The following is a 13941-nucleotide window of genomic DNA, read 5'->3' on the forward strand; positions in this document are numbered from 1 at the left end:
TCAACTCATGGAAGGCGGCAACATCAACTTACCACCTGATAATCAAGTTCCCAACAGAGTATGGGGTAGGAGAGCTACGCGGAAGTCAAATTGCCGCACGAGAATGCTACGTAGCTATGATGGAGGTGGAAGACTAGATCTAGGCCTTGAACATAGAAGAACACCGAACGACGGCAGAACCTACAAAGAAGCTAGAGGAGATAACTCTCGACAGTTCCAATCCAGACCGAACCACCAGGATCGGAACGCTTGCCAAACCCGCAATCCGTCAAGAGCTCGTAGCTTTCTTGAGAAGCAATAAGGATGTGTTCGCCTGGAGCCATGACGATATGCCAGGAATCGATCCCTCGGTCATGGTACATAAGTTGAATGTGTTGCCCTCGTTTCCACCCGTCCGACAAAAGAAGAGAGTATTCGCCCCGGAACGAGACCAAGCAATAGCGGAAGAGGTCCGCAAACTCCAAGAGGCAAGCTTCATCAGGGAAGTCTACTACCCCGATTGGCTGGCGAATGTGGTAATGGTGAAGAAAACGAGTGGCAAATGGCGGATGTGCGTGGACTTCACCGATCTTAACAAAGCATGCCCCAAAGATAGCTATCCCCTTCCAAGGGTCGACATCCTAGTGGACTCGACGGCTCAACACCAATTGCTAAGCTTCATGGATGCTTTCTCGGGTTATAACCAGATCCGGATGCACGAGGACGACCAGGAGAAGACTTCGTTTGTAACCAGTCAAGGACTATTCTGTTACAAAGTAATGCCATTCGATCTGAAGAATGCAGGGGCAACATACCAGAGACTAATGAACAAGATGTTCGCACAGTAAATCAGGAGGAATGTCCAAGTTTATGTCGACGACATGCTGGTGAAGAGCTGGAAGGAGGAAGACCACTTGGAAGATCTCAAGGAAACATTCGGCACACTTCGATCCTACAACATGAAACTCAATCCAGGAAAGTGCGCATTCGGTGTAACGGCAGGCAAATTCCTAGGATTCATGGTATCTCAAAGGGGGATTGAAGCTAACCCGGACAAAATCCGAGCCATAATGGAGATGGCCCCCCCGAGAAACGTGAAGGAAGTACAGAGCCTTAACGGCAAGGTAGCGGCATTGAATAGATTCGTGTCGAGAGCGACGGACAAATGTTTACCCTTCTTTCGAACATTGAAAAAGTCATTCGAGTGGACGGACGAGTGTCAGCGAGCCTTCGAGGAGTTAAAAACCTATCTATCTTCACCACCTCTACTGAGCCCCTCGCAACCAGGTGAAGAGCTCTTCCTCTATTTGGCTGTCTCCACTGTGGCCGTCAGCGCGGCCTTAATCAGAGAGGAGGACAGGGCACAGAAGCCCGTGTACTACGCCAGCCGGGCGCTCCGCGGTGCCGAGGAAAGATACCAACCTATGGAGAAACTCGCTTTTGCGTTGGTCACGGCGGCTCGCAAGCTCAAGCCCTACTTTCAAGCCCATACCGTGAACGTAATGACCGACAAGCCCTTGCGAAGGGCACTAAGTAATCCTGAGGCCGCAGGTCGACTGACGCTGTGGGCAATAGAATTGAGTGAGTTTGACATCAAGTACCGCCCACGTGTGGCCATTAAAGGACAAGCTGTAGCCGACTTCATAACAGAGTTTACGCATGACGCGGACAAGGGGGCAGAAGAACCCCCACAGTGGAACATCTACACCGACGGATCATCCAATAAGCGAGTTGGAGGAGCCGGCATAGTATTGCTGTCGCCTGAAGGAGATGAGATTGAATGTATGGTCCGTCTCGACTTCCCCATTACCAACAATGAAGCAGAATACGAAGCGGTAGCAGCAGGACTCGACCTAGCCAAAGCCGCCGGAGCTGAAAGTGTGGTCGTGCATTGCGACTCTCAAGTCGTGACCAATCAAGTAAACGGAGATTATGAATGCAAAGGGGAAAGGTTGAAGAGATATCTTGATCAAGTGAGGGCTAGAGTCGACGGGCTAAAAGCAATGTTCGTCCAGATCCCCAGGGGAGACAATGAGCCCGCCGATCGGCTAGCCAAAGCCGCTTCAGCAGAACATATGATAACACCGGGTAATGTACTTCCCTTTGTTCAAATCTTTCCGCTAATAGACCCCGACAACATGCAGGAGATACGCTCCGAAAGAAACTGGACTACGCCGATGGCTTCATACTTAAAGGACGGGATATTGCCTGAAGAGAAGGAGGCAGCGAGAAAGCTAAAAGTCCGAGCGGCAAGGTTCGTCTTGATAAAAGACATTCTTTACAAGAGAGGTTTCTCCCGTCCTTACCTAAGATGTCTCGGGGTTGAAGAGGCAGACTACGTGATGAGGGAAGTACACGAAGGAATATGCGGGAATCAGTTTGGATCGCGGTCGTTGGTGCATAAACTGTTACGAGCTGGGTATTACTGGCTGACCATGCAAAAGGATGCTGAGTCCTACGTTAAAAGATGCGACAAATGCCAGAGGTTCAGCAATTTTATCGGACAGCCAGCTGAAGAGCTAACCCCCATAACGGCTCCATAGCCGTTCGCTCAGTGGGGACTGGACATCATGGGACCTTTCCCAACGGCGATAAGGCAGCTAAAGTTCTTGGTAGTGGGTATTGACTACTTCACGAAATGGGTAGAAGCGGAAGCCTTGGCCACCATTACAGAAAAGAACATTAGAAGTTTTGTCTGGCGGAACATAGTATGTAGGTTTGGTATTCCTAGAGTCCTTGTCTCAGATAACGGGAGGCAGTTCGATAACGGCCCCTTCCGTGATTTCTGTACACAGCTAGGAATAAAAAACCACTACTCATCACCCGCCCATCCTCAGGCTAACGGTCAGGTTGAGGTCACAAACCGATCCCTGCTAAAGATTATCAAGACTCAGCTCGAGGGGGCAAAGGGCATATGGCCAGAAGAATTGCCAAGCATACTGTGGGCGTATAGGACAACGGCGAGGACTCCGACAGGAAAGACACCGTTTCGACTGACATACGGGAGCGAGGCAGTCATCCCAGCAGAAATTGGACTCACAAGCTACAGGGTTCACAACCACGACGAGGGAAGGAATGACGAATCCATGAGGCTACAGCTGGACCTTATAGATGAGGTCAGGTTGGCAGCAGAACAGAGGATCGCTAGATACCAGGATCGCATGTCCAGACATTTCAACTCCCGGGTCCGACAAAGAAGCTTCCAAGTAGGAAACCTCGTACTCAGGAGGGTCATGGGTACAACTAGAGACCCTACACAGGGAAAACTCGGCCCCAACTGGGAAGGACCCTACAGAGTTACGTCGTGGAAAAGGAAAGGAACATACCACCTGGAGACAATAGACGGAGAAAAGCTACCACATCCGTGGAATGCCGAGCACTTGAGGAAATACTACCAGTAATAGCGACACGACAACCAATTTCACTTTTAAGACCTTTTGGCATTATTAACTTTTTTTGGCGCTGTTTAACTATTTTTGCTACAATATTGTCGTGCCTTTTTTAAGCCCAAGGGGGCAGGCACTTTTCCTTTACGCATTTCTATAATCAGATGCAATTTTGATCTTCCACTTGAATGTATGTCATTGCAATTGTCCACAAAGTTGACGGAAACAATAGAAGTCCACAAGATGGACGGATTATCCTACAGGGACGATCACCCTAAGTTCACAAGGTGGACGGATCATCCTACAGCGATGACCTAAAGTCCACAAGATGGACGGATACAATATGAAGTCCACAAGATGGACGGATCGTCCTACAGGGGCGATCACCCTAAGTCCACAAGGTGGACGGATCATCCTACAGGGATGATAACCTTAAGTCCACAAGATGGACGGATACAATATGAAGTCCACAAGATGGACGGATCGTCCTACAGGGACGATCACCCTAAGTCCACAAGGTGGACGGATCATCCTACAGCGATGACCTTAAGTCCACAAGATGGACGGATACAATATGAAGTCCACAAGACGGATGGATCGTCCTACAGGGGCGATCACCCTAAGTCCACAAGGTGGACGGATCACCCTACACGGGATAATCTTAAGTCCACAGGAGGGACGGACGCAAAATTTGAGCCCACAAAGTGGACGGATCACTAAGGTGATGAAACAAAAGTCCACAAAGTGGACGGATCACTAAGGTGATGAAACAAAAGTCCACAAAGTGGACGGATCACTAAGGTGATGAAACGTGAGTCCACAAAGTGGACGGATCACTAAGGTGATGAAACGTGAGTCCACAAAGTGGACGGAACACTAAGGTGTTGAAAAAAGTCCACAAAGCGGACGGATCACTAAGGTGATGAAATTAGTCTACAAAGTGGACAGATCACTAAGATGTTGAAATACATGAAATAAAGTCCCAAAGTGGACGGAAGTTAACTACGTTAAAATTTTTTACCAGTCCATTAAATACGCGATATATTTAAAAATGATGTACAACGCCGCAAAGTGGACGGTCCTCCTAATAAACCTCTCAAAATAGACGGAAAAGGAAAATCTTCAACGATGTAAATGCTCAATCAACATAAGATAATAAGTCCACAATGTGGACGGAATATTACAGAAACAAATATTCTCACAAAAATCCTTCCTCAAGAAGGGAGACGGAGCTTTAAACAGGGTACCAAACAATTATAAAAAGCATATGTGAACATTAAGCCAAAAGCCCCAAAGGCAAATGTTTAATACAATTAAAAAGGACGGATTGTCTTAGCATGTGAATAAAAAAAAATAAAAAAAATAAAAACATAAATAAATAGACGGATTGTCCTCAAAATGAATTACATTGACGTTAAACTTCCTTTGGTTCAGCAACTGGGACATCCTTCGACGGGGCGGACTCTCCGTCTCCTTGAGCAGCACCGTCGCCAAAAAGGTCCTCCGTATTTTCGGAGGCGACGGGGAGGGCAGAAATCTGGGCTTGGTCCTCAAGTTTGACCATTGTCAAATCCAGCTCTGGATAAGCCTTCTTGACTTGACGGAGAGAGTCATCGAAGCCTTGGAGGAAGGAGTCTGACAGCTCGCTCAAACAGGACTCCGAGCATTGATACTCCTCGACGGCTGCCTCTTTCGCCTGACGGATCTCTTCTTTGAGTTGTTTGATCTCCGCCTCTTTATTCTCTATGGCCGTCAGCGCAGTGGCCGTCTTCTCCTCCAGCTCCTTCCTCACTTTCTCAGAAAGCTCCAGCTTCTTCTCCATCTTGGACCTCCATTTATGGAGTTGTCTGAGCTCCTCCTCCGTCTGCTCCGCCTTCGCGCGCACCCGTTCCAAGGCACTCTCACGGTTGAGACACCGGTCCAGTAGTCCCTTCATCATGACCAAGGACTGCGAATAGAAAAGAGACCATCACATAATGTAAGTAACAACAAGAAATAAAAATAGAAGCTTATTTGACGGACATAACCAACCTGAGCGACGGCAAAGAGGCCCGTCTCCCCCATGGCCTCCGTCGAATGGTTTCCCAGGTCTTTATAATCTTCTGCCGTGATGATGGACGACAGCTTCTCCAATGCATACTTGGAGTCATCACGGAGAAGGGAAGGAGGTCTCTCCTGCTTACCGTCTGGGACCATCATCAATCCCTTACCCTTCCCCTGCTTCGCTGGGGTGACGGCCTTGTTACCCTAAGCCATTAAGCCAACCACAGGTTCAAGAGAGACCTTTGGTTGCTTAAATGGACGGTCGGATTTCGACGTCAGTTTCCTCTTAGGGACTGAAGCCGACACCCTAGGTACCTCCTCGCCGGATTCCCTCTTCTTGACGGCTTGTGACTTGATCAAAGCTCTCCTCTTTGCGTCATCCATCTCTGCAAATAATGACGGATGAAATTAAAACAAAATAAAGCCAGGTAAATGGTAAAGTAAAGTCGACGGGCTTACGTCTATGAAGTCGCTCGTCGTATCTTATTGCTTCTTGGGTGGGCTCAGGACCGTCGCAGTACCAATGTATGGTCCTCGGGTTCACCAACTTAGCCCAAGTCCTTTCCTCCGGCGTAGTCTTCTTGCAAACCTTTTCAAGGAAGCTAAACTCCTCGAGGCTGACTTGTGGGCGCCGTCTACCTGCAAAGAAAGATGATCAAGATATACACATATAACTGGACGGATATGAAAAGCGGTATAAAATTTAGACGGATGCATACGTGTCTGATTTATAACTGCCCAAGTTGTGTCGACGGGCATGTACTCCGTCTCCCCTGGATGGTTCATCCATCTGTCACCCTCCAGGAAGAAGTACCGACTCTTCCAGTCTCTATTTGAGTCTGGGGTCTCAAAGATCACCTTCAACAAGGGGCTCCGACTAGCAAAACTATACATCCCCCTTGATCCAGAAATCTCGTCTGGACGGTAACAGTGAAGAAATTCACGGACCGTCAATTTTCTTTCCCCGTTTGACATCGCACCGTAAAGAATCTCCATGGCTATGAAGACCCTCCAGGCGTTAGGGGATATCTGGGTGACGGACAACCCCAGATACTGTAAGAGTTCCCTTTGAAGGGTAGAAAGCGGGAATCGAAGTCCAGCCTTCAACGCCTGCTCGTACACTCCGACACCGTCTACCCCTTCATAGTAACACTTCTCCGACGCATATGGTAGACGGATGGAAACATAGTCTGGGATTTGGAAGTTGGTCCTGAAGGTGCTGAAGTGTTTCTCCCTTATGACGGACGTGAACCTATGCACCGTCCACTCTGGCAACATGATGAACTGCCTTAGTCCATCAGCGCCTACGACGGACTCCAGTGCTTGATCCCCGTCGTCATCGGAACCCTCTATTTTGACAATCTCCACATCCTCATTTGTTGAGGATGAAGAAGAGGCAGACGGACTCCTATCTTCGCCGGGGCTCTCTTGGTCTTTATGACCGGACGGGTATACATCCTCGTATTCCGTCCCATCACGAACCACCGACTGGTTACTTGACGCACTAGACATTTCCTACAATTGACAATGAAACCTAAGACCGACGGGTTTGAATGTGTTGACGGGTACGGAAAGCCTAACAACAGTGCATGGACGGAAATGTAACTTGACTATGGTAAATTAGAAGCACTTACCAAACTTATCAGAGGATAGGTGACGGTTGGTGTAATCAACAGATAGTCGTCCACGACGGATTACTCTGACAAGGTTGACGGCTCCGCTCTGACAAATGTGTTCTGAGTGAAAAGTGAAAAATGAAAGAGTGAGGCGCCTTATATATATAGGAGGTGCACGGAAGACGAAGCGACGCTTCTATCCTATACAACGACCATTCAGAGAGTGACACGTGGCATGCTTAATAAATGCTGACAACCTGTCAGTACGTACCAACAGATTTGTACCCGTCATGTAACCGTCAACTTGGTGAATCTTCCTATGACGGGTTCATCCATCTGGAACCGTCGTCCTTAGTGCATGAATCCGTTATAAAGTGACCGTCATACCCATACCTAAAGCCGTCACCCCATTGATCCTTTGACCTAAAAGGTGACGGACCATTGGGGTGAAGGGGGCAACTGAAGATGATAAAATATTGGGCCTGATGGGCTTACCTTGATGGGCCTGACGGATTGGGTCTCTTGGGCCTGTGTGAAGATGGTCCCAGCTTTGAAGGCCCATCACTGACTGACACAGTAAGGGCCCATGATCCGAAACGTCCATAGCCCAGAAAAACCCTAAGATCCGGAAGTGGGAATCCTTGCTCACCACGCTTGTAAGAATTGGGAGTGGAGTCCCACATTGAAAAGATGTGGAAACCAAAAAGGAAAAGTCAACCCTCTATCACTATAAAAGGTCTAATACCCACAGAAATCGAGGTACGCTTTAATTGACCCTCTCTAACGCTCTAAGTAAAACAGAACAATTCTAACTTGACCGTCGGAGAACCTTTGGCCGGCACCACACCGATGCTCCCTGAAGGACGTCCGTCGATTGTTCTTGTCGTGCAGGTTCGATTCGAGTCGCGAGTACGGTGTGACCTATTGGTGACAATTTTCGACGTCATCAGGTACAATGCACTAGAATGGTAAATATTTTTATATAAAAAAAATGATATACATTTAATTATTAAGTATTAAAAAATAAAAAAGTTCCCATAAAAAAATAAATAAAAAGTTAAATTAGAGAATTTGTATGAAAGAATATAGCTAATTTAATTAAAATTTGTTAGGAGAACATCAAACCTAATTTAATCAGAGTTTGTTTGATATTGGATTTCTTTATATATTAAATTAAAACAGTGAGTTTAACTTAGTCTTAAGTTTGGCTTCAAAAATAAATAAATAAATGACAAATACACACACAACTTTGGCTTTTTTTTTTTTTTTTTTTTTTTTTGTTTCAAATTACCAATTAGTTCACTTATATAATTCCCTCAACAACCAAAAAAATAAAGCTGACTTATATAGATTTCCATTTTATATATGAACTTATATTTCTTCTATGGTGATGAAAATGCTCATCTCTCCTATACGTAATCACAAAATGATATTACTTTTTTACATAAGCATTGTATCATTCGCTTATAACACTGAATCACTGAAATAGAAATACAAATTTAATCTTCTTAATTTCTTAGTTTTGCTTCTAAGGAATTTGGTTTGAAAAGTAATGATATTAATTTGTTCTTGTGCTTGTGGATCCTCTGACTTTGGTGTCAATTGCATGTATACTTGGTAGATAAGAAATTAAGATGAGACTGTTTATTTGATTATGATGTAGTGTTGTGTTGTTTTGGGATTAATTTTCTTTCAGCTCATGTTTTTGGATTAATTTTTCATTTGGGCCATTAATTTCAACCTCTTTTATTGTAGACTGATGCAAGCACAAGTGAGGCAGGAGAGAAAAATGGTGTTGATAACTTGGAGGATGACTTAAAGGAAGATTAATCTTTTAATTTATTAATGATTCAATTCTAGAACATTATAAATAATTTATATACTAGTTGTTCAATGTAGGTTCTATAAGGTTCTATTGTTGAACATGTGATGTAGTCTTTTTCTTTTTTGGGGGGTGTCATGTAGACTTTATTGGATTGGACCAAAAAGTTTGCCGGAATGTATTGGTGTGTTGTGTATAAGCCATAAGGTTGAGACTCATGTAGACTCATAGTAGCTTTGTCATGGGGCTTTGGAGCTAAGACAAGGCTATTGTATAGTCCAAGAAATCATACAAAGTTTTATTAGTGAAACTGGTTGTTTCGTAGACAAATAATGGATTGTTTTAATCAAGTAGTGCATTTTGTACTCGTCTTTGCTCATCTTTAACGAGTGAAAAACATATAGTAGGATCTCTAACTAATTTCTCAAGAGTGAAAAACAAATACCTCTTACTTTGAAACTATGATAAACTACCGGTGGTATCAAAATAAGAGATTTTGAGTTTGATACATACCTTTATATGAGGACCTAAGATTCATAAATAAAATTTGGACATTCACCTTGTAAATAACGACTCTTTTAAGCCGTGTTGTATGTATTTAGTTTCAAATTTTCATTATACATGCTTAAGAGGGAACCAACTGAATGAGACCCATGTTAAAAAAATGGCTTAGTACAAATAGAGGCCAACCCATCATATTTGGTGCGCTTAGGTGCCTAACACCATCCCAAGTTTTTACCCAATCTTCTTACTATTGGTCTTCACTTAGGTGCCTCACACCAAAACTCAACTCTTAATAGTGGGCCTCTCACAAACATGAAGGCCCACACCATGGCATTGACACCTTCCTTAAGGATGAGTGAATCCAAATCTCTATTTAGGCCCCTTGTAAGGCCCAAATTATTTCCAAATAAAATAAGCATCCCATAGTTACAAATATGTGAACTTCACAAGTATAGACCCCACATCCTTGTGGGAGACCTACTTTATGAAACGAGCTACAACTAGCCCAAGGGATGCTTTCGCCTTTACAAGACTAAATTGTTTATTATAACTTTTTTCAATGGTTTATTTTACTTAAAAATAAAAAGTTGAATAAAAGTAAAATTATCCCTAGACAAGATAAAATTCAAAGGAAAAAAAATTGTACTTTTTCTACTAAGATGAAATAAAGAGATCTTTACGGGCAAGTCAACCTGTTAGTGGTTCACTCTTCAGACCTATAAAAAATTTCTTAATAATGAGCTCCTTTCAGGTGAGTTGACCTATTAGAGGTTCAGACCTTTTAAAAGTTTAAGTTATTGTGAGCAAAATTAGTACATTTGTACATCTTGTGGACTTGGCAAATGTTCTCCAGCAAGCGTTGGGGCCACATGGAGAGGGCGTGGCTTGATATCTCTACCCCGCATGAATGTCAAAAACTATCCAGGTAGCTCTTCCAACAAAGCCTGAATGGTTGAACCACAGAAATCTGCCCACCTGTACAGATCAAAACTAATTTATTACATGAAATAGAGTGAAGAAGCTCATTTTAAAAAATAAAAGTACAATGTAATGAACAAATAAGGAAACCATCAATTCCAATTGATAAAACAGATAATAGAACAAATAAGGAAATCATCAAATTCTGATTGATAAAACAGATAAGAGGCTCGAACAGATGATAAAAAACATCAAGAGGTAAGATACATAGAAATCAGCTTTGAGTACACATTCACACTAGATTGAAACCATGACCCCATTTTCTACCTATAACATGTCCAATGGGTACTAGAAAAAGGTGGCTGCAAAGTGTATTAGACTGTTAACTTCAATATAGCTCAAGACAGCAGTGGCAGCAGCAATCCATGCAACATCTTTGTTTATTATAGAACGTCCATAATTATTAAGTGACATGAAAGATATAACAACATAATATGAATTTATGATGACATCTACAATCCCAAATAACAAATTATTATCTACTAGTTTTAAAAGAGAATTTTTCTATTAAAAAAATACAACTTAAGATATAATTTTTTTTTTAAATAATAATAATTGTAATACAAGCCCAATCCAGGCAGCTATTTTGTCAGAGCTATATTAATATTTTGCAAGTGCCGAATAATTTCTGGAGTTGGTTTTGTCTCCACTTCTCTAGTTTTCTTTGAATTGAAAATATAATAGAATTACATTTTTGGAAAAGGATTCCTTCCAATTGGTTTTGTCACCACACATATGCAGGGGCGGCGCTAAAGCATATTCAGGGGGTTCAAATGAACCCCCTGACTTCAAAAGAAAAAACCATATATATAAAATATATATTTTTTCTTAGTTTAATACTTTAATTTATTTTTAAAAATATTTTTTCTGCGCACACTTAAATTTTGCACATCTTTATTACAAGTATTTTCGACTTTAAGAATAAAGAGTAGGTGTTTGTGAATTGTAAGTGTAATTCTTTTTTATAAATTTATATTATATGTGTGTGACTGTGTTTAATATTGATTGTATACATTACTTTTTGTTATAATGTTACATACTTTTGTAAATTATGATGTGTGTGGATGTTTATATGTACAATATAAATATAATATAACTTTATATAATTTAATAATTAAGAAATAGAGAGGGTTGTTTTTACATGTGTGTGTATTGTTATTATATTATAATAACTTTGTCTAATAAAGTTAGTAAAATTCAAAAAAACAATTGTAAAGTTAGTGATTGTTCAAGCATTTAATTGGTTAAGTAAACACGTAGTGTATAATTTATGTATGAATGAATGTAATTGTGTGCGTCAATAATTAATACGGAGCCAATGAGTTAAGATTAGTCATTTAGTCTTAAAATATTAAAAAAAAAACAAAGTCAAATAGATAATAACAATTGAATAAAGATAAAAATGTTAGACAGACTTAACAAAATAAAAAGATCATAGACTCATAGCTACCCACGTTGGCAATAGATATTCATAATGAACTATCATGTAACATTCAAAATTTGAAAACTTGTAGAATAAAATTGTAAAATTTTACGTATTATTATTATTTTTTCAATAACTCGATATATTCAAGTTTTCTTTTTATTAAAATTTTGTAGTGACCCCCCTAATCAAAATTCTTGGAGCCGCCACTGCACATATGATAATAATAAGAAGTTCTTTTAGAAGTGTATTGGGTTCCAACTCATTCAACTAATGAATTTTTGTCAAAAGTGATGTAATTTAACTGGTTGGGTCATCTATGTTGAGACATTTAGGGTCCAAAATCTTCCATTTCCTATTATAATTTTTTATAATTTTATAACTATTGAATTATCCAAAAAAAAAATTGACAAAATTTTTTACCCTTTAATAATACACTAAAAAAAGATATTAATATTTTGGCCTAGTAATAAACATTAATTATCATAAAACTAACACATAAGCTCAAGTCATATAGTATCCATAAAGTATTCGAAAAAAAACATATAGTACCCATAAAGAAAAAAAAAAAAAAAAGTAATGATAATCACACACTCTTTGTTGCACGCTCACCATACATGTACTGCCGCATGAATTGACATGTGAAATCGTGAAATTGTGTGAATTCACAATTTTCAGAAAGAAAAATAAGAGTGCACTTGGATCGTGTCTTGTTTGGCAACAATAAAGTGCTAAATATACTTGAGTATAGTGTTAAATGTACTATAAATTTTACTAAATTGACTTACAAACTGATATGTTACAAATTTAAGTGCCACATCAATTTTTAGTTTTATGTAATAAAATTTGTAGTTTTTTTTTTTTTTTTTTTTTTTTTTTTTTTTTTTAAGTTTGTAGGCGGCATTTTAGGTGCATCTTCAATAAACATTACCCATGCTTTAGTTTGGGGTTTGAGCCGTCAGTCGTGAGTTGACTAGGCTTACAATGCAAATCAAACAATGACTTTTCCCCGCATATATATACAAGAGAGCTTTAGGCACCAGCAACAATGCACGTATCAATCACTCAGCCAAAAAAAAGTCTTATCAATTCAAACTATATGGCATGGTTAGTCATGAATAATTTGCATGGGATGCTTATTACTTCTCGTTTTGTTTACCTAAAATCAGTAGACAGAACCAACTAAGCTTTTAATTAATGTAATTAACTAATTAAGGTCCCCTTGTCCCTTGGGCTTTGTTCTACATCCTTGATTTTATGAGTATTATACAATCTGAAAAGTCAAAGTACTTTTTATTTATAAAAGAAATCTTAAAAGTGAAGCTTTCAAAACAACAAGAATGTTGTTATTTGATATTCATCTGTAACCCCATTTTGTACGACTTGGCTTTGCTCAAATGATCAAGAGGATCTTGAAGCAGTTAATGTAAGTTCTTTTTTTTTTTTTTTTTTCTTTTTCTTTTTTTAATTAAAAAAAATCCTGTACTTTGTTTTCTTTCTTCACTTTGAAATCGTAGGTTTAATTTATTCTTATTTCTCTGCTTTCTTTTCGTTCCTAGTTTAGAAGTAATTGCATGTTAAGATAGTGTACACTGCTCTAGTCCCTACCCAAGCATATGCCTCCGAGAAACTCTAAATTTCTACTTTCTTTCATTGGTTTTCTTTCAATAAAAGTGATTCACATGTGGTGCTGGTCAAGGTGATGTCTGAGCAACTTTGAAATTGAAAATTTCCAATTAGGGTTTTTATAAATGAAGGCCTAAAATTTGGACACCCACCTCTAAGTGATTGATCTTTGAGCCTGTGGTTTATGTATTTAATCCCATACGTACGTACGTGTGTGTGTGTGTGTGTGTGAATTTTACATGCTTAGAAGGGAACCAACTTAGTAGAACCTTGTTAGAAAATGGCTAAGCAGTACAAGTGGAGGCTAGTCCTTTAAGTTAGGTGTGCATAGTTGCTTAACACATTCCCAAGTTCGTATTCTAACTTCAAAAAACTTAAAGTTTGGTGATTTAACCTCTTCATAGGCACCAAAAAAACGGTTCTTAGACCCAACTCAAGTGACGGCTAGCTCCCATCTTTGCCCTAACCATGATCTAGTGACATATTATCATATTTATGTGTAACTATATTCACATCAAGCAGCACTCAAGAGCACCACACAGTCCAATAACATTCCATAAGGAT

General features: G+C 40.6%; 1 protein-coding gene across 20 annotated transcripts in view; it reads left to right on the top strand.

The window, feature by feature from the left end:
• Positions 1 to 9214, top strand: part of LOC126717216 (disease resistance protein L6-like) — a 129450-nt gene extending 120236 nt beyond the window's left edge. For 17 of the 20 annotated variants that reach the window (XM_050418676.1, XM_050418675.1, XM_050418674.1 and 14 more), the window contains one exon: positions 8780 to 9214. In XM_050418676.1, the coding sequence (XP_050274633.1) occupies positions 8780 to 8854 (75 nt within the window). In that variant the 3' untranslated portion in view covers positions 8855 to 9214. Of the gene's footprint in view, positions 1 to 7974; positions 8361 to 8779 lie in introns of those variants that run through there. The other 3 variants (XR_007652461.1, XR_007652462.1, XR_007652463.1) reach the window with 3 other exon arrangements.
• The last annotated feature ends 4727 nt before the right edge of the window (positions 9215 to 13941 follow it).

Source organism: Quercus robur, chromosome 3 (assembly GCF_932294415.1).
Source record: "Quercus robur chromosome 3, dhQueRobu3.1, whole genome shotgun sequence".
NCBI classification, from domain to species: domain Eukaryota; kingdom Viridiplantae; phylum Streptophyta; class Magnoliopsida; order Fagales; family Fagaceae; genus Quercus; species Quercus robur.